Raw genomic sequence first — 26,649 nt, forward strand, 5'->3', positions numbered from 1 at the left:
CAGCTGGCGCACGGCGGAGCCTGGGCCTGCTGGGAGTCCGTGCGCTTCCCCGGAGCATGCCCCTGGTTCAGTCCAGAAATAGGTCTTCATTTGTGCAGTGTCTTATGCTGTCTTCAACATGATTTCAAATAGTAATTTATAAATTAGGACAGGAGGTATCTACACTCAGTGGATGAGGAAACTGATGCTTAAATACAATAAAGGGCTTGCTCGGGGTTGCAGGAGAAAGGATCAGAACAGGCGGAGTCAAACCCAGGGTTCCCAACTCCACACCCGCAGCTTGTTCCCATCCCTGGGCTGCCTCTCTCTGCTGCAGTGACATACGACAAGAAGCAGGGGGCAGAGGAATTCGGGGCCCCTGCTTGGTCCCCCCATGAGCTACAAAGAGGTGAAGCACCTGGAGGATCCTGAGGTGCAGGGTAGGAAGGAAAAACAAACCTAGAAGGAAAAGACTCAGCAGAAACCTCTGAGACCACTTGGGCATTAGCCCCGCCCCATCCCAAAACCAAGAAGGGGCACTGGCCACAGCATCTGTCTATCTTCCTCTCATCTCATTAAGACCCATAGGTTTCATTCACACCCCTCCTCTTCCATTCTCCTCTGTAAATACTCCCGATAGAAGCTTGTACTAACCCACAGAGCAGCAGGGACTTAGAACAATGCACATTCAAGTTGAGTGTGCTGTTTTAGCAACATTTGAACAGATGCTTCAAAACTTATGCCAAATTCTACCTCATTTAGATTCACATATCAACTCTGCCATCCAAGCACCTTGATGAGGTCATTTAACCTCTCCAGGCCTCAGTGTCCTCATCTGAAAAAGAAAAAAGAAACTGGGCCCTGGCTGCTGTGGCTCAGTGGATTGAGTGCTGCCGGCCTGCAAAGTGAAAGATCTCTGGTTCGATTCCAGGTCAGGGCACATGCCTGGCTTGCAGGCCAGCTCCCCATTCGGGGGTATGCGAGAGGCAACTGATTGTCTCCCTCACACACTGATGCTTCTCTCCTCCTCTTTCTCCATCCCTTCCCCTCTGTCTAAAAATAAATAAATAAAATCTTTAAGAAGAAAATGGTGCCTTCTTCATAGAGTTGGTGAGTGGCGCAGCGCTGTGCATGGCACCTAGAAAGTGTGCAATCATCGGTAGCAATTACTATTGTTGTCAGTTAACCTCTGAGTCTGTTTCCTCACCTACAACATGAAGACGATCACCCCTCCTGGCATTGCAGAGTTAGGGTATAGTCATTAATTTACAGCAGGTGCTCAATAAATGTCTTTTCTTTTTAATGCACAAGAGGACCAGGACCCATAATTCTAAGACTCTTTTGCCTACGCCTTCCCCAAGACTTTGGAACCTGCGCAGTGAGTGAGACAGAGGAGTTCCACCCCACTGAGCAGCTCACAGCTGCAGCTCTCTGTCTGGAGGATTCAGGGAATCAGCAGAGGGCTCGGCCACTTAGAGCTTGATTAGAGCCCCAAGCTCCCGTAAATTCTCTATTTACATACAAATGCCCACTTCAGCTAAGCCCTCTCAACTCGCAGTGAAGTGTTCTCAGTCTGAAGACGAGTCGGTTTATTAAAGGCGGCTTCAGATTTTAAGCCAAGTTGCTCTTTCTACAATTTAAAGTCATTTGTTCCTCAGCGCCCAGTGAGGATGGTTTCTTTTCTCAACATTCTCCTTCGAATCAGTCCTTTGGATGCTTGAAGACCACATGGGTGGCCTTCACGTCTTAGGAAAACATGTTTCCTCTGGGACTAAATAGCCCATGTTGCTAGTGTGTTTTCTACAGGTTCACTGCAACCTGGCTTGTTTTTCAGTATAGGTTTGAGCTAGTGTAGACTTGGGAGGGGAAGGTGATATGTTGTCCTCTAACAGGGCCCAGACATTCTAGCGCTTCCTTGTCCTCACATAGGTTTCCCTCTATTAGTTTGGGAGCTTTTGGAAAACAAGGGTTCTGACGTATTCATTACTGACGCAGGTGACAGAGAGGTCTGTGGGGTCAGGGGCACCTGAATGAGTTATTTATCCTCTATGACCTTCAGTTTCCTCATCAGTAAAATAAATGATACCCAACCCACAGGATTCTATTCAGGATTAAATGTCACAGATAAAGCTCTTAGTGAGCCCTGGCTGGTATAGCTCAGTGGAATGAGTGCAGGCTGTGAACCAAAGGGTTGCCAGTTTGATTCCCAGTCAGGGCATGTCCCTGGGTTGCGGGCCAGGTCCCCAGTATGGGGACTCATGAGAGGCAACCACACATTGATGTTTCTCTCCCTCTCTTTCTCCTTCTCTTCCCCCCTCTCTAAAAATGAATAAATAAAATTTTAAACAAAAAAAGAAGGTAAATGTCTTATTAAAAAAAAACTCTTAGTGAAATGCCTGGTACTGTCTAACCCCTCAACGGGGGCTACTGTTATTACTTTATTATTCATGCCCTGTTCAATCACCTAGCACCATCTCTGATGTATAGCAGGCACCCGTGACTATTTTCGATAAGTAAGCAAATAAGTGAAGTAATAAATTAATGCTATCTCCAATGAGACGATGACTGCCTCAAAGCGCCTGGCCAATGGCAAAGGTTGACGGACCTGAGAAGGAGCAGCACTCATTGGCACAGCATCTGTGAAGGCACCGTGAGCTTCTGCCATTCAGACAGCGCCTGCCACTGGCAAAGGCAGATCATATTTTCAAGATGAGTGAACTGAGATGGAGAAAAATAAAATGAAAGGCGAGCTGACTACAGAGAAATTCTGAGAGACGACTTCATAAATAATCAAGAAGGGTTTGGTGGCAAACACACAATACAATACACAGACGATGTGTTGTAGAGTTGTACACCTGAAACCTGTGTAATTTTATCAACCAGTGCCACCCCACAAATTCAATAAAACAAAAAGCAGGGTTCACCCACCCCCTCTTTGCCCTCTGGGAAGGAACTGGAGATAGTCAAGCGGGAGATGCCCCAGAGCAGACCTGGAGGCCTCAGTCACACTGTGGCTCTGCACCCGGGACCGTGAGCAGCTCTCTTAACCTGCAGGTGAGCCTCCGAGCCATCACCTGCGCGTGGAGGTGCTGTCCCGGGGGCGGTCTGAGTGAAGGGTTTGGGCGTGCCATGTGAACTGAGAGCGTTACTGGTGTGACACCGGTCATAACCCAGTGTCAGCCCACACTTTCCTGTTCCCAGAGCTCCTTGAATTCTCCCTGTAGCTCCAAAGAGCCAGGCAAACATTCATGTCATGAGCCAGAGCAGCTCCTCAGAGGGACTTCGCAAATCGCTGTCACTTAGAAGAGTCCACAGGTGCAGCGGTCAATAGTGTGGGCTGTGGAGACCCGCCAACTGGCGAGCACTGCCGTTTGCAGGCTGTAGGACCTCCGCCGAACCTCCAAAAATGCAGGTGTCGCCCTCCTCACCTGCAACAAGGCGGGCATGAGATCACCGTCACAGGACGGTGGGGAAGATTAAATACCCTAACGTATCTCAAGTACTGGCCCACAGGAAGTAGGAAGGGGAGAGTAGCTATTACTATCATTAGCTAATACCATGTCTTTATCTGTTTTCAGCCTATTATTAATTCTCCTCGATATTTATATTCCCAGCTCTTTGCGACCTCAAGTGACCGATCCCTGCTGATTAATGCAATCTTTTTTCCCCTAAACTTTTAGTCCAGAAACCCTGAGCTCCATTCTCTGTAAAGATGTACTTTTCCAATGAGACTTATCTGATTAAAAAGAAAGCCGCATTGGAGGTAATGAGAGCCATTTGCTCCCCTGCCCAACTCGTGGGGCGCATGCTGATTATGCAGGGCTAGCTAGGAGCTCCCACTCGGGCAGAGGACACCCACAGGTCTGTTCTCCAGCACTCAAGCCTCTGAAGAATCCTCCTGGGCTCCTCCCATTGTAACTCATCTGGGGGCCTTCTCGATGGCCACAGGCTTAAGCCAGAGGCACAGGAAAACTCCCCCAAGGAAGACATACAGGGATGGTCAGGGCAAAGTGAGGAGGTCATTGCAGAATTATAATGAGTACGCTAAGTGGGGAGACGTGTAAGGTTTATGCACCAAGGTTGGACCTTGCCCACTAGTGTGGGTCATTCTGTGGAGGGTTATAGATGCTTTTAAAAGAAACAGGACAGCTCCTTCTCCTCCTGTTCTCCTGCCTTGGGCTTTCCCAGAGGACACCAGGTGCTTTTCCCCCAGGGACTGACTAAGGCATCGGGGCTAGAACTGAAACCACATCACTGATGCCAAGTACCTGTGCAGCTAAATTCAACTTCCTCCGGAACACAAGGTGTCTAGCACCCGTTTAACAAACAAGTATTGATCCCTGAGCGTGAGCCAGGCTCTGTGCTCCAGGAGAACTGTATTTTTTAAGAGCCTGGAATGAATCTTACAAAAATCATTCTTTTGGGGTCTTGTCTATGACACCTGATTGCCCCAATTCCAAGAGATAGGAAGGTAGAGAGCCGAAGGTTGAGCTTGAAGCAGAAAACACCTGACAACCTAGGGTTGCCATGATTCCAGCCTTGCAACGTGCACATGGAGTGAGGAGCAGGGAGAAGAAGGAAACACTGACGTAGCTTCACCAAACACAGTGTGGTGTGCCAGAGTCGGATCAAGACACACGCGTCTTAATTTTGGGGACAGATATCCCTGCCTCTCAGGCTGGATAAAATAATAAGATATATAAAGGTGGGGTGGGGTGGGGTGGGGATTTTTTGCCACCAAACAAGAAAATAAAAATGAAGCTTTTTGGAAATAAAATGAGAGGCTGTGAGAAGTAGAGACTCCCTCTCTGGGTGACCACCTTCAGGAAACGCTACCCTAGATAGACTGGGTTTGAAGGCCTGTGATGCTGTAGCAGGGCCAGGACTAGGGTGCAGCAAGTGAACCCAGTGAACCAGGGCAAAAAGTTAAGGAGGCACTCATTTGGGGGATCCAGCAAGTGCAGGACTGCCACTTGTACAAGCCTGAGAATGAGTGCTTCCTTAAATGTTGCTAGGCACCTCATTCTCCTCACCATCCTCCTGGCCCTGCTTTGTAGGGGATTCATAAAATAAAGCAGGAGAATCCGTGGACGGAAAGCTGGCCAGAGGAACAGACTGGAGTATAAGGAGTATAAGAGATCCCCAGAGAATCAGACTTCCCTGGGGGCAGGGGAAGAACCAGATGCAAGGATCCAAGATTGTATCTTACTGTGGTAGAGAATCATATTCCAATGCATGTGCTTTTTACCCAGATAAGAGTTCCTGATAGGAAGCAGCTATGGCTGTGGGAGAGGGGACAGGAGCGGGGAGGATGGCTTGTTCCCTGGGATAATTGGGCTCAGAGCATGACAACTGTGCATTCTGCTCCCAGGGGTGCTTAGCAGATCATGGAGTGAGAGTAATAAAATGTCAGGCACTCCGGGGTCAGCCTAAGCCCCTTACTGCAATCAGATAAAATCCAAATTGCACAGCTGGCTGGGGAAAGCCAGATGTTGACCTAAGGATGCAACCACTTCCAAACGCAAGGGCGAAGCAGAGGGTGACCAGCAGGGCCCATGCTGCAAGGCCCTGGGAGTCAGAGCAAGGGACGGGAAACTGGTTCTGTCCCCAAGGCCAGCGAGCACTCACCTCACTTAGCCTCACCGCTTCCCAGGAGCCTAGGATGCCCTCCCCACCACCTCCCCCTTCCTTTCCCTGGACGGCCCACAGGCATGAGGAAGCTTTCTCTCCCAAACTCACAACGTGAGCAGTGGCAAATGTTGGGTCTTTCTAAACCTGTGCAAAGGCTTAATTAATAAAACTCAGAAAAATTACCTGATTTATGTCCCCACCTCCCCACAAATACCGCCTTTCTTCTCTGAATCACCAGAGCAATCCAATTATGCCACCTAGACTGGATGGCAGCCCCTTAGAATTGCTTCTGCACCTAATCTAGTCTATCTGCTGAACTATAAACAATTAGAGGGCAGAGGCTATTCATCAACAAACGGTGATCGATCGCTCCTCCACTCCAGGCACCGAACAAGACAGGCTCGAACTCCACCCACACGGAGGCAGTGACATATTTATCTGTGTCTCCCCCACGGTGCCTTATACAGTGGGTGCTTAACACATCAGAAGGATCGGCGACTTTCAGAGCTGGAGGACCCACAGGGATGAGACAAGCCACCATGCCACACTGCAGTCCCTTGGCAGAGACTGCTGGCCCATCCTGCTACCCTTTCCTGCTGAGTCAGAGCCCAGAGCCCCTCTCTGAGCAGCCACTGCCAGACTGGGGTGGGCACTCAAGGGGAAATGCTTTCTGCGCCTGGTCTAATCCAAAACTGCCATTGCACAGAAGACACGACTGAGGGCCATCCCGGAAAAAGAGTTAGTCTGAGACCACACAGAAAGTTACAAAAAGAGCCAAGACTACCCCCAGGTTCCTCAGCCCCCACCTCAAGATTTCTCCCTGTATTCCACAGTGACCTTCGTAATTTCGAATTAGGTAGGTGCCCACGGAAACGCAGGGCTGACCTTCAAACAACCTTGACTAGTTGACCAGGTACTTTGTGCACAGCATAAACACCAGCTCACTGGGCTGCCTCTCCGCCAAAGCCAAGGGGAGGTTTATTCCAGCCCCAGTCGGAGGACAAGTGACCTGGAAATCTCGCTGGGCACACACCCCGTGGAGATGTCTTCAGAGGGAGCGTATCCCTGGCCTGGCCAGGCCACAGTTCCGTTTGACCAGAAACCGCTGAGAAATCCAGATGGATTGTTTCTACTGCAAAGGGATTAGGGAGGGATAATCTCCCATTAACTTTCAGACCCACTGTGAGGACAGAGGCCCCGGGTCCAGCCCCTGCTCCGTCCAACCCCACGGACTCAGCATGCCCTGCTCACCGAGTGTCGTTGCGTGCTCTCTCTCTCTCTCTCTCTCATTTTCCCCTTCTATCCCCCTCCCCGCCATACACACACTAAACTTTCAGTTCTCCAAGTCCTCTCTCACCTCCAGACTTTGTACGTGCTGTTCCTTCTACCCAAAACACTCCTCCTCCCTATTCTTCCAGGCCAACTCCACACCCAGCCTGCAAGCTCTACTGTAAAAAGCCACTTTCTCCACCAGCCTCTGGGAAACCCCCCTCTTCCACCCAGTGCAGCCAGGCTCCCTGCTCTGTGCTCACTGGAGCCCCGAGCGCAGCTCTGGCCGGACCTCAAACCCCTCCGCTGTCCCACTCGCCTCTTCCTCCCCACCCTCCCCCCCCCCCCCCCCACGGCCCTCCCTTCTCAGCCGAACCTCCAGCTTCCTCCCCCATTACACGTCCCCCGCCCCTTGTTACTCCTCAGCCTCTCTCGCTCCGTCTTCCCCCCTCACCATGCCTTTCCTCCCTTTCCCCACTGCCGACTCTCCGCCCTGGTGAACTGAGATGATGGAATCTCAGGGGGGACTCCCTCTGCTGACCCAGCATGGTTTTGGGCGGAGTGCCAGGCAACTGGGTGTGATTGAAACTGTTTCTCCCCAGCGCCATCACCACCCCCAGCTCATTGGAAATTTAGATGGACGGATCCATATTGATTCCGTATTTCCAACTGATGTCGCAACTGGAGAACGAGAATCTGAGCATTGATCCGGCCTTTCTGTCAACAAATCCCCGAAATGCGAGGTGGCCCCCTGGCGGGAAACCTGGAGGAGACGGGAGGGGAAGGACTGAGACACGAACACACTCCCGTTCCCTCAAAGGAGTCCAGACAAATTCAGATCCTGAGACCAGATGAGTAAAAAAAGAAGCATACTACAGACTAATGAAATGAGTTGGGCCAGAAGGACTCTTAGAGATTATTCTAAGCCCCCCGTTTTATAGCTTGGGAAACGGGAAGCAAAGCGGGGAGTGACTCACAGAAGGTCGCACAGCACCCACCTCAGTGGGTCTCGCTGCCTCCGCCCCCACTGTGGGACCTCACGCCTGGGCTCTCCCAGGTCTCTGTCACGAGGAGTCAACACTGAGGTCCTTCAAGGACCAGAGTCTCCCAGTGCGACAGGTCCCCTAACGAAAAGGTGACGGATAATGTAACACTCCACCCAGTCAGCTACCGTCATAAGCCTTCTCTGCAAGGGGCAGGTCACTTGGTCCCAGGAGACCTCACATCTTTCTGGAAATTACTTGTAATCAAATCCGTCTAAACCCCGTCTGATTCACTGCGGGACATTGCAATAATCCCTAGAACAATTTGCATCGTTTCCAAATACTTGCATAGGGTCAGCAAATCCTAACGACCCAATGTTCCGTGTCTCGGCCCCTCTGTCCAGCAGCTCCGGTCTGTCAGCAGATGTCTGCGCCCAGCAGAGGCAGCGCTCGCTCGTCTCGGAGCAGCAAGGGCCTGGCGGTACCTGTCTGCTCTGCGCCAGCGCGCAGATGTACCGCAGCGGGGCCTTGAACTAGTTCTCTGCCAAATGTCCAAACACACGCAGACACGCACGATTGTCAAGGGGAGGGGTGTGGCTATTTTGACATTAAAATGGAGTCTTTGTATTTCACAAAAAAGAAAAATAGGGAAATTTTGAACTAGGCCAGTAAGAGACGGGAAGGATTTTAGGTGGGTCACACCCAGCTAACGGTGGATTATCGGGCCAGTTCTTCTGTTCTTCTCATTGGCTCACGGAGAAAGTCTGGGGGAGTTAACACGTCTCTCATGCCTCCCAGCATTTGATGGTCTTCCTCTGGAACAACAGCATTTACACAATTTCAAACTCCCCCTTTAGGTTGTTTTTTTTTTTTTTCATTGTATTCACTACCACGATTATCTCTGTGATGGCACATCACACTGGTTCGTCATTTGTGAGTCGTGGAACAGAAAGTTCCCTTTCATAAAAGGGTGAGTTTCAAAGAAACAAGGCAATTCAGAAGCCATTCGTACCTGGTGCACGGGAGAGAGAATCTCAGAGTTCCAGAGAATTCTCCTCTCAATCACTCGGCAAAACAGAGGGTCATTCGGTAATTCACAACTATTTCTGCTCCATCTTTAGGTGATGCGTTCAGGGTTGTGTACATCAGGATTGCTGGAAATCAGACCGATGTTTTGATTTTCTGGGATGTAACAGAACGTAACAAGCTTCGAAAACAATTAGTAGTAAGAGCAGCTATCACGATTTACACTCTCCGCCATTTATAAAAGACTTTCCCTTAGACGGGAGCATGGGGACAGTCCACGCTTGAAAACGTGTGTTCTCACTCCTTCCGTCATTAAAGCGCTGTGTGATGCCAGACCCGTTACTTAACCTCTCAGAGTCTCCCCCCTCCAGTCCAGCTGGCCCTGCCAAGGTTTGTAGTGAGTTGACGGCCAGTGGCCCAGATGGCAAATGCCTGGCTGCAGACGTGCGAGCTCAGAGAACCAGAGGACTCTGCAGCTTTGGGGAGGATTCAGGCATGAAATGGCACATTTTGCTAATAGCACATGGTAAGGGATAATTCGGGCCGAATTCATGCTCTCGCTGCACCACCTAATAGGATTCAGGCTGATGAAAGAGGCCTTGGGGCCAAGAGATGGCCTGCGCTGTAGTAACTGCTGGGAGGGGGCTCGATGTTCCCAAATCTCATTATCTGAGAGGAGGGGCTGGACAGAGAACGGGAGCTAATGAAAGCTCCATCACTGCCCCTCCTGGAGAGGTTCGAGAAGTAAGTTACAGCAGCAGAGAAATCATGAATCACCAGGTGCCTCCCTGTGGTCCCCTTGGCTCACCGGGGCCGCAGAGCAGCCATGAGTCTGGTGCTGAATGGAGAAAAGGCTGGGGATGCGGTGCCTCTGCCCTGTGGGTCGTGGGAGGCTTCTGGCAGGACTTCCCAGCCACGTGGGGTCCACAGTGCAGCTGAAAGTGCAGTGGGACCAGAAGAAGTCCCCAGACTGGTTCTGAGCCGCTTCAAACACACATACATGCAGAGCGAGGCAAGAGCAAGACAATACGTTGAATGTCTGCTCCTTTCCGAGAACTGTCCTAGGAGTTTTGTTTTGCTTTTACCTGTACTGTCTCAGTTGCTCCTTGTGTAAAACTAGTTTGACATGTGAGGCAACTAAAGTTCAGAGGGGTTGAGTGACTTTCCCGAGACCACACAGACAGCATGAGACGGCACTGGTTCCAAATCCCCTGTTCCACGTCACATTGCATGGTGCATTTCAGGGACACACACATGCGATACATGCACCACATACATGCACCCACAAAGTCATCTCACACAGTCACCCCTACACCGCATGTAGACATACACCCTGCCTATACACACAAAATGCCCACACTAAATTCACACCTAACAGCACCCTTTCCCATGAACCCAGCTGTTCACAGGTTTGCACACACAAATCTATGGGACATGATCCACTATCCATCCGCAAACACCCTCGTGCACACCCTAACCCCCACGCATCCATACATATGTACCCCTTGTACACAGAACATGCATCCATATCACACCTGGAAACCTACCCACTTCACATAGACCCATACACACCCACGGTCACGCATGTAAAAACAGTAAAATGCATTTGTCCCTCGTCCTGTCAATCAAAACTAGCTCTTGTTCTAGGAATACGGGTCCTTCAAATCACTAAGCACGAGTGTGTGAATAATCCTGGGATACCTTCTGCATCTTCAAAGGAATATCAAGTGGCTCTCAGTATTTTTTCATTAGTGGGTATAATAGTCTAATTATTTTTAAATTGTTGATCCATACATGCATATTTATGAATACCCTACTCACCAGGATATTTGATTTATTGATGGAGCATATTATTCACTCATTCATTCTCCATGCAATTACTCAGCACCAGTTACGTTTGAAACACCGTGGTAGGCACAGCAGGAGATTGAAAGAACAAATAACGAATACGAACATCATGACTCCTGGTCTTGGGGACACAACACAAGGAACTGGATTGCAAGGCAGCGCAGCCAGGACCTGCTGAGTGGGGCAGAGCGGGGAGAGGACAGGGGCTGAGACACAAGATGGCTCGGAGGCCCCAGTCCTGGGGAATGGGGACACCATGTCCTACTTGGCAACTCTCGGGTACATGTTCCTGTGCACGCACTGCCTCCCACATCCCAGCCCCTCAGCATGCACGACAGGGTACACCAGCCCCCAGCCCTCTCCTGGGCATTTCAGGACGAGAAGAGCCCACTTGCACAAAGCAAACTAATGATTGTTCTTCAGCCCTTCGGCTGCCCATTTTGACTCTTCCAGAAATCTGCATGTTCTTAGACATCAGCAATTCACACTATGGTACAAATAAGAACCTGAAACCACTTTGGTGAGTGGAAATGGGGGGTCAGTCCCTTCCACCAGCTGTGCCCCACTTTTCCCAACTGAGCTTTTTCCTAAGTGTGTGTTTCATGAGATAGTAGTCCCATAAGCATAGCGTCTAAGCTTGTTAAAGGTTCTGAGAAGACCTCGGGTAAAGATGCTTGATTAAATTCATGTTCCCGGATGCAACTTTTCTTCCTTTTAACTAGTGACTGATTCCGAAGAGTCTTTGGGGAGAGCCTGGACCACTTGATCGCTAAGATTCTTTCTGGAGGTGCTGTTCTTGGACCCGGGCGGGGGGGTAGGCACACGAAACAAAGGGCTGGGCCTAGTAGGAACTTAACCCTTCAGTCCCCTCCCCCAGGGAGACCAGCAGCCAAGTGTCTGATCCCCAGAGTTGCAGCCTTGAAAGATCAGCAGCTCCTCAGCAGCAATCAGACACGCAGCTGCCTGCCAGGATCCCACGCTGGCTGATATTTGGGCTGTACCTTCGGCCTTACCTCACTGAGGATTGCTATTACCCATTTCTCAGGCTGCGAACACTCTAGTGGTTCTACAAAGGCTAGGCGAGGCTGGGATCTGACCACAGCATGAGAAAGAGCCATCATTAACCCTCTGCTTTCCTCTCTCCCTTCTCAGCCTTGCTGCTTCTAAGGAGGCTGAAGCTGCCCGCTCTGCACCCAAGCCTATGTCTCCCTCGGACTTCCTGGATAAGCTCATGGGCAGAACCTCTGGATACGATGCCAGGATCAGGCCCAACTTTAAAGGTAGAGAAAACATTCCTCCCAGGTCCCCAGGCACCTGCCTTCCTAGATTAAGAAGCAAACAGCATGGTATTGGACACAGATGGTAAATACGTGGTAGGAATTTCACACTCTTCCCTCTGCCCTAGGCAGACATTGTTAATCAATTCAGTCTGCTCCCCCACCAAGCCCAACCAAACAATACTTCTGGTTGCCAGGAGTCAGTATATGAACTAGAACCTATTTGCTACCTTTGGTATGATGGACAGATAGACAATGTGGAATATAAAGAAATGGGTTCAAGTTTGAGTTCAGGCACATATTTACTCTCTGAACTTTGATAGCCCTCTTCCACTCTCTGGGCCTCAGTTTCCTCATCTCTGCAGGAATGGTGTTGGCTCTATCTGTGGCCTTTAAACTTCATAAATGCTCCAGGGCCTTCTCCATGTGCCCCCAAAAAGAGAGGCAGAGGGCACAATGAGCAAGCTCACCTGGCCTCTCTCCCAAGCACCTCCACTTGTATTTGTTTTAGGTAAGAGGCTTTCAACTAAAATTCATTTCCTGAAAAGTTCCCAGAGATTAACAAATAATTTTGAAGCTTTCAAGTCTATATCAGAGTCACAATTTCAAATGAGTACAGGAATCAGGCCAGTAACTTAAATGAGTGAGGGGAGCCAGGAGTAAGGCAATAGGGAGTGGTGGAGACTGTGGAGAAGTAGAAGGCAGGCCCTCTAAAAGGGACAGCCTCTCCTTAGCCCCAGCACATAGCTGCCCAACAGGAATGTAAGCCCCACGTGCCAGGTCACCCAGTGCTCCACAGTATTCCATGAAGAGCCAGAAATCAACATTTATGCAAAATTCCTTGATTCCTAAAATATACATGTTCAAACAGAGAATAATTGTGAGCCAAATATGCCTTGTGGGGAGCCAATTTACAAACCCTCACCAAAGTGACCTGAGAGGTTCCTTTTAGTCCTCACGATCCTATGAGATCTCAACATCTGTAACCAGAGGGACCGGTTCCCACTGTGCCCTGGTGCTGGGGAGGCTGTGACCATCTTAGACCACTGAGCAGGACTCTGCAGGTGCAGCCTCACAGCCTCTCTGGGAGCCTGTGCTCTCTGACCTACCTCCCAACACCCCTGCAGAAACCTCATGTCACGGACCCACTGTCAGCCTCCTAATCAACCCTGATTCCCGTTGCCCTTCCTCACTGTTCCTTCTGGCTCAGGTCCAAAACCAAACAAGGGACGTGACAGCTGGCAACAACTCCTGAATATTTGCTCCCTCTGCCCCCTTCTCAGAGTGCTCTGCACACAGAAAACGGTCTGGGAGATGCTCTGAGGTTCCTTTGGGCCCACCTCCCACCCCGTTTACCTTGGGGCTCCTTTGGTCCCCCAGTACCACCCTCCTGAGGCCACACTTCCAGCATCGTTAACATAAACCTTGGTCCCCTCGAGGACAGGTAAGTCAGGTCCAAGGTTGCTGTCACAGTACGCTGGGCCCAAGCCCTTCACCAGGGTCACAATATCAAACACTCAGAGGGACCAGGCAGATGCGGCACAAGAACGAAGCACAGGGCTAGTCTTGGGCAGCCACTTCTCAGCTCAGGCAGTAGCTGCCAGGTAGAAAGATAGGCCCTGAGCAGCAGGCCTTCCAAGGTAAGACCTGAGTCTGGGGTTTTGCGAAATCTTCCAAGTTGGCAGCTAAATCTCATCTTTTAGAAACACCATTGGCTAAATCAAATACATTAAAGAACTGACCACCAGGTTGCATCACCACCCCCATCCCCACACCAGGTGGCATCCAGTTGTCAGGCATTCCAGTCCACCGCGCCCCCTGGTGGTCACTCTCAGAACTCCATCCTGAGTGCCCTGGTCTTGTCTTATGACAAAGGACTCATTTGCCCAATGTGCACACATCCAGGGGTCACATGTTAGCTATCCTTTGTGCATACATTGGCACGTGGCACATGAAAGGCCCTTGATAACCCCTTCATAAATGAATGTGTGAGTAAATGAACCAACAACTATGCTAAGGCTTAGAGCAGTTAGGTGACTCCCAGGTCACACTGCCAAGGCTGCTGGGACTTTATTTAACCCAGCTAGCCACTCTGACTCAATTCTTTATCTAGTGCTAGTCATTTATTTACTTGTTTACTTGCTTATTTATTTGTTGACTGACTGACTTGGCAGTGAACAACTTAAAAATATAAAATCTCAGCCCTGGCTGGTGTGGCTCAGTGGATTGAATGCCAGCCTGCAAACCAAAGGGTCACCAGTTAGATTCCCAGTCAGGGCACGTGTCTGGATTGCAGGCCAGGTCCCCAATGGGAACCGAGAGAGAGGCAACCACACATTGGTGTTTCTCTCCCTCTCTTTCTCCCCCCGTTCCCCTCTCTCTAAAAATTAATAAATAAAAATTTTTTTAATAAAATTTCACCCAGACTATAAAACCGTTGAATCAGGGCCCACTCTGACCACCTGAGGCCAAACATTGGGGCCCAAATCTACAGAATAGACAATCTCAGTCCTCCTGCAACCTGCACTGTCTCAAACCCCTCAGTCCCCTCTGAGTCAGGCTCCAAGCACAGTGCAGCTCCCTGGAACCCCACCAGGAGCTAGGAAGCAAGGTTCCTGGGAAGCGAGGTTCCTAGGAAGCAATGTATCTGCTGAAACATTGGCATGAGGAGGGGGCCTCTGTCCCCTGGGTCCCCCCACCCCCGGCAACACACTGTCCCATCACACTTCCACTCAGACACGGAGAAGATTCCCCAAAGCCCCACGCGAACCACAGGGCTCCTGATAAGGCCCCCGTGCCCCCAACACGATAAGAAGAGGCCTGCACTGTTTGAAACCTCCGGAGCGATTAACCACTCAGTGGTTTCGGTCAGGCCCCAGAAATTTCGCCAGCTCCTGACTCTGCTGAAGTACGGATGGCTGGAGCGGCAGGCTCGGTCTGCAGAGCACAGGGGCAGTGCCCACTGTAAAACTCGATTCTAGAACTCGGCCACTCACCGGATACGTGTGACGCAGAGTACGTTCTTGACACAGCTGGGCCTCTGTTCTCGCATCTGTACCATGACCCAGCAAGACGAGGCCCTTCCAGCTCTGACTTTCTGTATCTTCTCTAAGATCCTGTGTAGGATATTGGTCCCCAGGATCAGGGGCACGGCCCAATGCAAACACATACACACGGAAGCAAAATTAAACTTTAATATTTAATGAAATATATACATTACCCTGCTGCCAAAGGCAGCCAGATTGTAATTTTCTTGAGGATAATTTAATTTCAGATTTATGTCAATGAAGCTCACCTCCCCAGGGGTCCTTGCGGCTGGCACCCTCTCGCAAACATAAATCAGGACCTAATTTGTAGGGGAGTCACGCACCAGACACTTGCAGGGGCTGGGTGGGGGCTCTGTGCACATCACTCAGGGCACGGGCCGTAACTCTTAGGGGCATCTTAATAGGAAGAGGCTAAATGGAAAGAAAAACCCGGGTGTGAATCTAAATGAGAGGAAAAAACTTAATGGGCCTTTGTTTAGGTGGAAGTGACGGGGAGGCAGGTCTCCACGCAGCCTTAGGAAAATTCTTTAGCAGGCGAGGCTGTTGACCATGGAAAGGACTGCTCGAGACGAAACACCCGTATTTTGCCACGTACCCTGCGTACTTCTTTGCCCAGATATTCGAGGAAAAACTAAGGATGCGCATTGTACATGGGCAGTACTAATTCCATACCTATATGTTTTTAAGTCTTTTACGTATGCTTATGAGTTAAAAGTGTAACTCATGAAAGTAATAATTATATCCATATGCAAAATAACACCCTGGTTTTAAACATAACCGGTTTTGTTTCTAAATATAAATAAGTGAATCAATCATTGAACTAAAAAAATAAAACAGAAGATTTCTTTCCTGAAAGTTTGGGCCAAAAACAGGGGTGCACATCACACAGGGGTGCACATTATGCCCAGCACACTACGGGAAGTTCCCCACTGCTGGAGCTGTTCCGGCGCTGAGCCCGAATGGCGGCTGGTCTACAGCAGTGGTTCCCAAACCCGGCTGTGCACGAGAACCACCAGGGAGCTCGTTAAAATAGAGATTCTGGGCTAACCTCCAGAGATATGGGTCTGCTGGCTCTAGGGCTGGGCCGAGGACTCTGCACTTGAACTCGTTCCCCGGGTGACTGCTGCAGACAGCCCTGTCTGGGCATAGGTTCAGGTGACCTTTAAGAAACCTTCCAGCCTATAGCTGAAGTCCTATAACCTTGTGATTTGAATGAATAGCTTCCCAAGGGAGTTCCAAATCACTGGAGCTCAGAGGGATGCCCAGATCGAGAGCTTCCCCCCAGACTGACAAGGAAATTGCGGCCCAGAGCAGGGAAGGGGCGTGCCTGAGGTGAGAGAGCCGGTGAGCGCTGGAGCTGTGTCTAAAACCCAGGGTCCTGTGTTCTCACCACAAGACCGAGGCCCACCCTATACACCAAGATTTCTGAAAAGAAGGAAATCCTGGCTGAGTTTGGGTGACATGCTTGGGCTACTCTTTCAAGAGGAACACAGAAGATCTGGTCACAGAACACGAGGACATCTGCTTTCTTCTTTCCACAATCAGAAAACTTGGGTCCGAGTCCTGGCTCTACGGCTTGCTGGCTAAATGAGTTGCCCTGCTCACCTCAACCTCAATGGGGATCAACAAGGAAGTGGGCCTGAAAAATTCACAAACTGCACATTGCAATATTCATGTACAGGATTATGACCCGTTATCCAAGTCTGACCTACTGTCAAGGTCAGCTCAAGATCATCACCTTCGTGAGGTCTTCCCTAATACCTCACTCTCTGGAACTTCTCTTGTACCTGGGCTCCTACTGTTTGTATCGCTCTTGCCCACTCTGCTCTGATTATTTGAGGCTGGCCCTCTTGTCAGCTCGTGTGGAGGCCCAGGGCTTAAAACCCTGGATTCTAGCACTGTGTGACCTTGAACCTGCCACATCCTTCCTCTGAACCTCTCTTCTACAAGTACAGCCATTAAGACCACCAGCTCTGGAATGAGATAAGTCCAAATTCAAACTCGGGCTTGTCTACTCACTAACCACGTGGCTGAGGGTAAATAACCTCTCTGAGCCCGTTTCCTCGTCTGTAATAAGCACGTTGAGAGAGGAAGAAATGAGATCATGTTAGTAAAACTCTCAGCCCAGCAGCAAACCCTGTAATGCTCAATAAATTCTAACTGCTATAATTAATAGCATAAAATGAAGATATTTAGCTTCAATTGGACAGAGGTCCCTCTAGCAATGATTCTAAAGAGCAAAAATTCTTCCACTTCTCTCCTAACCTTTGCAGTAGGATGCAAAAAACCTGCCTGAGGTTCCCTCTGGATTCCTCAGCCGGTAATTCCCATCAACACCCTTTCCGGAGATCATTCCTCGTTCATGAGTTCAAGGCAAGGAACTTGCTGTTCCTTGTGATTCCCAAGATGGCCTCCAAATGTAGCCGTAAATACTTTCCAGCCGAAAATCAGAAGGCAGCCGATGGGCTTTGGGGAAGGGATTTCAACCATATGGCAGGATGATGAATCATCCCGTGTTAATGATAGTACATCTCGGCTCAGACCCCGGTGCTCTGTACCTGGTGCTCACTTGGGGACCAGGGAATCTGGCTCAGTGATGTGGCTGGGAGTCCCAGATGCTCGGGGGTGGGGTGGAGGGCAAACGGGGGCCTCCTCGCCAAGGAGTCTCCATCCCTGAAGTCAGTGTTCCAAGAACGAGTCCTGTCCTGTGGGGTTCTTCATGACTACAGAGCTAAGCGGGGGATCTCTCTTGATTGGCAGGTCCCCCGGTGAACGTGAGCTGCAACATTTTCATCAACAGCTTTGGCTCCATTGCTGAGACAACTATGGTGAGTGAGTCAAAACACAAGCTGCTCTTTCTGCTGGGGATGTCTCTCTCCCTGAAATGTTTACCCTCTGCTTTGGTCTTCCCCAAGGAGGTGGGGAATCTGTTCTCAGGTCTGTGGTGGTCTAGCGATTGGACATTTTTACTGTCCTCGTGGATGTTTTAGGTGAGGGCCTTCATCTGAAAATGGCCAAAGAGCTAGCAGGGCCCACATATGCCAAACACCCAGGATTCCAGAAACAAAATCCTATCAGTGGGTTAAAGTTTAGATGAAAAGAAAACGTAAAGACCTGCTTGTATTGTAAGGTTCAAGTGCAACTACGGAATACCAGAAGACTGGTTACAGAGGCTGAAAGGGGTATATTGAGTTGATTCTACTCTACTCTGCACTTCTGCATGTATTTAAAAAGTCCCATAGTGAAAAGTTTAAAACAAACCAATAACACCACAAAATAGGCTGAAAGGAAAAATACTAAAATGCTAATAGCCATTATTCCTATATCATAAATTGATGGATAAATTTTTTTTCTTTCTGTCAGCGTTTCTATATTTTTCAAACTTCCAAAAGGAAAAAATATTATATTAGTAATTATAAATAAATACAATGATACTTTAAAATATTTTTTTCAGTCCTTGGAAACAAAAATAATGAGTTCTGCTTGTCCGGAAGGGAGTGACCTGTGAGAAAATAACTAAGGCCTCTCTTTACGAGTGGAGTAAGAAGAAGCCAGTTGCCCTGGCTGGTGTAGCTCAGTGGATTGAGTGCGGGCTGCAAACCAAAGTGTTGCAGGTTCGATTCCCAGTCAGGGTACGTGCCTGGGTTGCAGGCCATGACCCCCAGCAACTGCACATTGATGTCTCTTTCTCTCTCTTTCTCCCTCCCTTCCCTCTCTAAAAAGAAATAAATAAAATGTTTAAAAAATTTAGAAAAAAAAGAAAAAAGAAGAAGCCAGTCACCAAGTCCTGCAGAGGTCACATCCTTGAAGTCCTCTGAACCGTCCATTTCTGGACACCCCCCTGCCCCTGGTCTAGTTCTGGCTCCCAACGTGGCTTGTTCACATACTGCAAAGGGTTCTCAGCTTTCATTCTGCCCCCCACTCCCATCTATTCTTTCGTACAAAAAGAATGGCTTTTCAACAAGGCAAACTAACCACGCCACACCCTTGCTCTAACACTTCCCCAGGACTCCCCCTCACCTTCAGCATTAAGCCCAAATCCCTTTGCAAAGCTGAGAAGGCCCTTCCAGATTCTGCCTGGCTTCATCTCTCCTCTCTCGCTGCCTACTCAGGACAAAGGTAACTGTTTGAAGTTCCCCACGCAGGTGGTGGTTCTCTCTGGTTTACAGCTTCTGTTGACACGGTGCCTGGAGCACCCACGCAGCCTCCTTTCCCTTGCCCCGTCCTCTTCTCCTCTAAGTTTCTTCTTCAAATCACCTCCACAGGAAGACTTCACACTCTAACACATGTGTACGTGTATGTGTGAGTTCACATATGGCCTTGACCCAAGACTAGGATGGGTCCCCTCTTCCTGTTCTCATGACACTCCCTACAGTTCCATAACAGCACTTCCCCCCTCACAGCCTGCTCATTCTCCCCTCCTCTCTCTCACTGTAATGCAAGTGCGTTGCCGTCCAGAACCTCGACTTGTTTCCTGTGGTAACCTCAGGCAGCTAGCGCAGTGACTTAATAACAGGTACTCGATAACTTTTAAAAATAAATCAACCAAATCAGATATCTTGCCTGTCAATTCAAACCATCATTTGGTCCTAAGCATTAGATGACATCGAACCTTTCAGTCCCAGACGGACAAAAGTCACTGAGCTCTGTAGGTCACAGGCAAATGGTCCAAAATCCATCCTTTTTCAGAGAGACCTTTTTTTTTTGCTCTTTTATGGAATTTATTGGGTCGATATTGGTTAAGAAAATTATACAAGTTTCAGGTGTACAGTTCTATAAAGACATCATCTGTATAGTAGGTTGTGTGCTCGCCCCCCAAGTCAAGTCTCCTTCCATCACCATTTCTCCCCCCTTCACCCTCTTCTGCCTCCCCCCTCCCCGCTTACCCTCAGTAATCACCACATGGTCATCTGTGTCTGGAGAAAGCCAAATAGACCCTACCCACATCCAACGGGCAATGGATCAAACTCCTCCAAAATGAGGCCCCTTATCTCCAAAAGGAGAGATAAGTCGATCCCACCTGTTGACTAGAGACAAACATGGCTGCTTTTCACTGGGCATCCAGGTCAACCCACCATGTTTTTACGCACGTGGAATGGATAACTTGTAAATGCCCCTAATGAGCCCTTGCTCTTCTTCTCCCTCCCAAATCAGAGGTGCACTGACATTTGCATTCCTCACAGTCTTTGTGCAATGAGCGTTGACCCCTCCGTTCTTCCAAAATGGTAAAGAGTTATCAAACCCTATCAGGGACCAGCAGGTAAAGAACTCGGCTACCTGAGGACAGGTGTGCATATCTGGGCTCCCCTACCACTCCCACTTGGTTCCCTGGAATGACCACACAAATCTATTTCCTTGACACGATTCTGGAAAGAACGGCAGTTTGCCCTTACTTGGTGTGGTGATTAAAAGCCCGGGCTCTGGATTCACATAGACCTGGGCTCACTAAACGTAGGAGCTGATTTGCTTCATGCCTTTATGCCTCAGTTTCTTCACCTGCAAAATCCCAGCAGTGATGAACATACTGATCTCATCAAGTTATTATGTACAGGACAGTGTCTATCACAGTAAATGCTTTGGAAATGCTCTAAATGTTTTGAGGAGGAAGATGAGGATGATGACGATAGAGACTCTGGACACTAAAGACTCAAAGCTACCACTGATTAGCTGTGAGCTCTCGGCAGAGACTTCTCTTAGCTTGCTCCTCTCCCAGGTCTCTGTCTACCCATCCAGACTCTGCTGCTGTGTTTGGCTTCCTGCTCAGTGTAGCAACTGGGACACTTTTCCACACCCAGACAAGATCTGAGGCTCAGCTCTGCGACCTGAGCAAGGTGGGGACCTAACTCAGCTGCCTCAGCTGTAAAATGGGATACCGATAGCATCCACCATGCGACCTGCTGCATAGCAAGTGCCAAGTGCAGGGCCTGACACGAAGCATGTACACAGTGAACATAAGCCATTGCTATGAGACGCACTGAGAATTTCCAACACACCTTACCCTCGCTCTCTCACCAGATTCCTTCACCAAGCGCTGGGTCTTGCTCTGTGAAGTAGACGTGGCAGACCCTACGTTCTCCACTAGGCAGCTGAGGAACGTGGGGTTTGGAGACAACCCGTCACAGGGCAGTGGGTGACGGGGCAGGGATTAAACCACAGACAAGTGTTCCTTCTGCATCATGCCACTGGAACACCAAAGAGCAGATTTGGGAAGCTGGGGGCCCACCAGCCCACGAAGCACACTTTCGCAATAACCTAAGTGCTACCCAAAGTGGAAACCCAGTCTCATCACGCCAGGCTCAGCACACCTCAGGGGGAAATGGCAAACAGTGATGACAGGGACAACCAGCCAGTGGAGTGCAGAGCAGAAGGCCCCCTGAGGTCGGGGGGCGGTGGGGGGGAGCAATTGTCTTTAGACGGGAAATGAAGGGCTGGGGATGAGGCGCTGTCTTGGGCATGGCCTGCAGCTGAGGGGTTTCTCCTTACTTCCTTACTTACTAACCTCAGCCCAGAAAGTAGGAGCTGCCCTTCTCCGGCTTGTGCACCCACAGTACCATGATTTTCCCCCACTGGGTCTTTAATTATCTACATGTGTTTAATTTGCTTTGTAGATGATTTAGGGGGAGAAGAAAAATTCAAAACTCATAGCTGGCAAACACCTTAGATGGTCTAAGCCAGTTCTTCATTCCACAGAAAGGGATCTGATGACTGGAGCGGGGGCACCACTGCAGCAAGGTCACGGAGCCTGGAACCAGTGCTCCACGCAGTGGCCGAGGGCTCCGCTCCCTTCAGCTCTCTCCCCTGGATCCTACCCACCAAACCATTAGGGCCACCTTCCCATCCGAGCCCCTTTCCTCGTCACTCAGCACACCACGGCAACAAGCACACATCCAATGCTGGTGTGCCAGGCAGGGTGCGGGGTGCTTCTGCACACACCATCTCGTCGGGACCTCACGGTGCCCCCCGAGGCGGGAAGTGTGATCCCTGTTTTACCAACAAGGAAACAGGATCAGAAGGGTTTGGGTACAGGGAGTTAGAGCTGAAAGGAAATGTCACTGGCCTGGTATGTCGGGCCCCAGATTTCCTGGCCAGGGTTCTCCAGCCACCAGAAGAGCTGCCGTGCCCCCGGAGCCCCGGTAATGTGGATACAGCCCCAGTGTCAGAACCCTCCCAGGCTGCGCTCGCTCTGCAGGAGCAGCAGCAGTGCCTAGCAGCTCTGAAACAGCTGGAGGCCCTGCATTCGCCTGTCTGCTTCCCAGGGCCTGGCCTTCTTCACCAGACCTGAGAGCAGAGACAGGCAGCCAGCAAAGCAGCGGGGCTCTCGATCCATTCCAGACCCGGGGAGGGCAGAGGCTGCCTGTCCTTCATCTGAACTTTGCAGGGACTTTCTTGGAGTCTAGGCAGCCAGACAAAGGTCACCACTTGAAGCTGGAGCAGGAATGCATGAGGAAAAGGCAGGAAGGGGCTCCTGCCCTAGGGCAGCCTCTCTGGCAGAACCTGCAGGGAACCACCCAGCTTGTCTAGACATGTGTGTTTATGAGTGTGCATGAGTGTGTACCGACTCACTCATGCACACTCATAAGCAGCTGTGTGCCTGTGCAGTATGATGCATATGTGTGTGTTGTGGGGTTGTTTATGCAAATGTGCACATAGGCATGTGTATATGTGTCTGCTAGTTCGAACATGTTTGGACGTGTAACCTCAAAGGGAAATGTGTATGACTATGTATAGGGATAAGTATGTGCATTCCTGGTTATAAATGTACAAATGAATATGTTTAAGTGTGAATGTGCATGTATCTGTGTATACATATATGTAAAAATATGCTAAAGTAGTGAAGAGTGACTGTACCTAAAGGATACTATTTTTATTTATGTAATCATGTATGAATATCTGTGAATATATAAGCACGTGGTTAAGTATGCGTCAGCATGAGTCAGCATATTTTATGTGTACATGTGCATGCAAATATATGTGAATGAGTGAGTGTGCACATGAGTCAATAATGTGAGTGTGAGTCTCTCTATACACATGTGTAGGTATACAGGCGAGTGTGCGCATATAGGGTCATGTGTGTCGCTGCAATTCACGTGGAACTATATGCAAACAAATGAGAGAGAGTGTGTGCCTGTGCGTGTGTGTTGGCATCCTTTGGGCAGGAATCCCAGCGTTTCCATTACCAGGTCAGAAGGTGCAGCCTCTCTCAGCCAGGATCAGGCCAGCCTGGCACCGAGACGGGCGCACTGCGGCCAGGACCCCAGGGTTAGTGACAGCCTCTCCAGGGTGTGCTCATGGACAGCAGAACTCTGCGCACTTTTTAAAGTGTATGAGTGATAGATGGGAAACAAGCTTTGTAATAGGTCCAATAAAAAGACAAGAGGAATAGGAGAGCAGATAAGCAACCTCGTGTACATCCTCCTCAGCCCTCTCCGTGACCACACCTTCACCTGTGGACACACACACCTCTGCAGAGACAGGGTCGCACGGCGCAGTTGGCTTTCTCACTTCCACCACCTTGGCCTCTGTCCACGCCACTGCAGATAGGTCCACCTCATTCCTAACTCTCCACTCACCACCAAATTTGGGGGCATAATGGGTCATTATCATTCCTGCATGTTCGATAGATGTTCCCAGACTGGAGGACCCACCTGTAAACTTCTGTGGCCTGGACGCCCCCTCATGGCATTTAACTACCCTTCTGACAGACCTGTAGGGTTAGGCAGCTTTTCATTTACAAATGACTATTCTTCTGTGGGACTCTTTGCCCATTTCCTTAGGATATATTCCAGAAGTGGAGTTACTTTACCAAAACAACACGCGCTTCGTTGTAGTATTTTCACAGGTGTCACTGCCCAGCTTACTTCTGAAGAAGCTCAGTGATTTGCTCTCCTTAGAACAGTGCGCTTCTCTTTGTCCTGGCCGCCCGAGGTGCTGCGCTTGCTTTTACCAGATGAGGTTTTTTTTAATGGTTCTTCATTGTCATTTTTAGTTTTCACTCCAGATTTCTAGTGAACTTGAGCATCTTTGCATATTTCTATTGGGCAGTTTGAACAACATTATAGGCTCTTTGTTCTCCATGTACTTCCTTAATCCATTTGGTTTAGTTTTCTGTAAAATATCTGGCGGTGGTTTACTTTTCTCTGATTATTTCCAACACCATTCTTAAGTAGCCATTATGTCCCCACTGACTCGACACGCTAACTTCTCCATAGACTGAACCCCCGTGTGTGTCTAGTCTGTGTCCAGTCTCCGTGTACTGACCCACCCACTGCTCTGGGTGCTTGGTTCTGCAACAATACCTCACTGTGTCAATCAGGGCGGCTTCGCGGCGTCTTTCCAAGTTTGGTGGAGGTAGTCCTCTGTTCTTTACAAAGTTTTCTTGACCCTTTCAGCCCATTTGCTCTTCCACAAGACCTTTAGGACCAGCTTGTGGACACCTATAAAAATTGCCTCAGAACTTATAGACCATTTACAGATTAATTTGGGAAGAAGTGACATCTGTACAATATTTTATAAACATGGTGTGTGTGTCTCTCCATTTACTTAGGTATGCCCTTATGCTTTTCAGTAAAGTTTTAGAGTTTGACCAAAAAACTTAAAAAAAAACTCACACATTCTTTGTTAGGCTTATTTTTAGATTTTGGAGGGGATTGGTTGCTATTGTGAATGAGATTCTTTTTTGTTGTTGCGTTTTCTGCTACACCTTCAGTCAGTCTACACAGCTAATGCCAGGTCACTTCTCACACTCGTGGGTTGGGGAATCCACGAGAAAGCATCTTAAAAGTCATCCAGGTACATGTGGATCAACACCCCACACAGCCCTGGTAAACCGCAGACGACGAGAAGGCCAAGGCCAGAGCTCTCGGAAATGCTGCTGGAGTCTGTTCAGAGAGAAAACAAAATTACAGGCCGTCTTGGGACATCTGCTCGCTGACCCTCTCCCAATACGCCACCAAGGGGGGCGTCACCACGGTGGATTTGTGACAGCCCAGAGTTGGCTCTCCGTCAGGTCATGTCCAGGAAGGCTGACTCAGGACAATCAAACCCACAAAAGACTGAAGGGGGTGACCAAGGCTGCCAAGCTATTTTAACTTATGATGGATCTTTCCGATCTAATAAGAGTGATGCTCCTGCCCTCCATGAAAGCACTTCCTTGCCACTCCCTGCATATCAGGGAAGCCAGTCAAAAGTCGCTTTTGACGCACCTGGAACAGGAGGAACATGACAGTCTGGAAGGAAAGCTCATCCAGGCCGTTTTAAAGCGACGCCTAAGAAACGGCGCCAGCCTCACCACACCGGAGCCCTCATTCCAGTGACAGGAAAGCTGGCGTCCCCCAGACAGGGCGCCCTCTCCCCCAGGTGACGCCAGATTACCAGCTGCCAAATTCCTGCTCCTCGAACTGCCCATTCTTATACTACTGAATGACTACCTCCCACATGTTTGTAAGACAGTCTCTAAACAAGACGTGATAAAATAAATTAAGATTCCACTTACTCGATTACAAGCACGCGCCTGTCCTGAATCATCGGGGCTGCACATCGGTCACTGCGATGGACACAGGGCCTCGCCCAGCTCCTCTGCTACCTGTTCATCTCTGCCACCAGTTCCACTCCCAGAGGGCGGGCTTGTTTCCCACAGGTCCAGGTTAGTTAGCGTCTCGCCACTGTGCCCTGGACTGCCAGCTCTGTCCCCTGTCCCCCTTTCCAGGTTAATATCCGCCCTTCAACCTGTAACCTTTGGCAACCAGTGTGAACCCACCCCGCTGTTCAATTTCCCCACCCAAAGTTCTCCACCTGATACTATCAGGATCGGCATGAGCCAGCCTGTCACACGGGTTCAGTGGGGTGCCGACGGCTACTACACTTCTTTAACCCACTCACCCAGAACTTGGTTTTCAAAAAGGACTGGGGGTGGGGACAGGGAGGCAGTTGTCACAAGAAGGCGAAATTGGGCACCAGCCAGTCCTGGATTCGTACCCCTGCTCTAGCACCTGCCAGCTCTAGAACTTTGAACAAGACACTTCACCTCGGTCTAACCTCTCTGAGTTTCCGTTTCCTGCTAAAACGAGCATAGTAATAGCCAGGGTGCTGGGTTGATGAAAGGTTGAGAGATACAATGCATATAAAGTTCAAGCAAATGTCAGGCATCCAATAGAACTTGCTGCTATTAGCATGTTCGTGCAATTATTAGACTCATGCTGGGCTTCAGTGATCCCCTAGAGACAAACAGAGACGCTCAGCTCCACTGGTCCAAACCATCTACCGTTCTTTACAACAAATACAGCTCTGATTGCATGAGACCCAAATGAGAATGCACCAGACAGGGTGGTGGCTGAGGAGAGGATCGAGGTGCAGAGCCGGCATCTGGAGCCAGGGAGGCGGTGAGTCAGGCTCTGGGGAGCCGCCAGCACAGGACTTGAGTGCAGAGCAGACAGGGGGTCAGAGCTGAGGGCCGGAGCGGGACTGAGGCAGGAGCGTCAGTGGACTGCCGGGTCTGGGGCACAGGCTTTTTGTCCTTTGCTTTTTTTAATACTTCCTCCTCAATGTGGGTCTCTACCAACCCACAGGTACATAACAGCAGCCAAAGGCATT

The 26,649-nt window shown here is 49.6% G+C and overlaps 1 protein-coding gene across 2 annotated transcripts in view; it reads left to right on the top strand.

Moving 5' to 3' along the window:
* GLRA1 (glycine receptor alpha 1) overlaps positions 1-26,649 on the top strand; it is a 71,435-nt gene that overhangs the window by 18,476 nt on the left and 26,310 nt on the right. For both annotated transcript variants that reach the window (XM_045826333.1, XM_045826341.1), the window contains exons 2-3: positions 11,889-12,016; positions 17,821-17,888. In XM_045826333.1, the coding sequence (XP_045682289.1) occupies positions 11,889-12,016; positions 17,821-17,888 (196 nt within the window). The remainder of the gene's footprint in view (positions 1-11,888; positions 12,017-17,820; positions 17,889-26,649) is intronic.

Source organism: Phyllostomus hastatus, unplaced genomic scaffold (assembly GCF_019186645.2).
Source record: "Phyllostomus hastatus isolate PE091 unplaced genomic scaffold, TTU_PhHast_1.1 phas_contig_150, whole genome shotgun sequence".
Classification (NCBI taxonomy): Eukaryota; Metazoa; Chordata; class Mammalia; order Chiroptera; family Phyllostomidae; genus Phyllostomus; species Phyllostomus hastatus.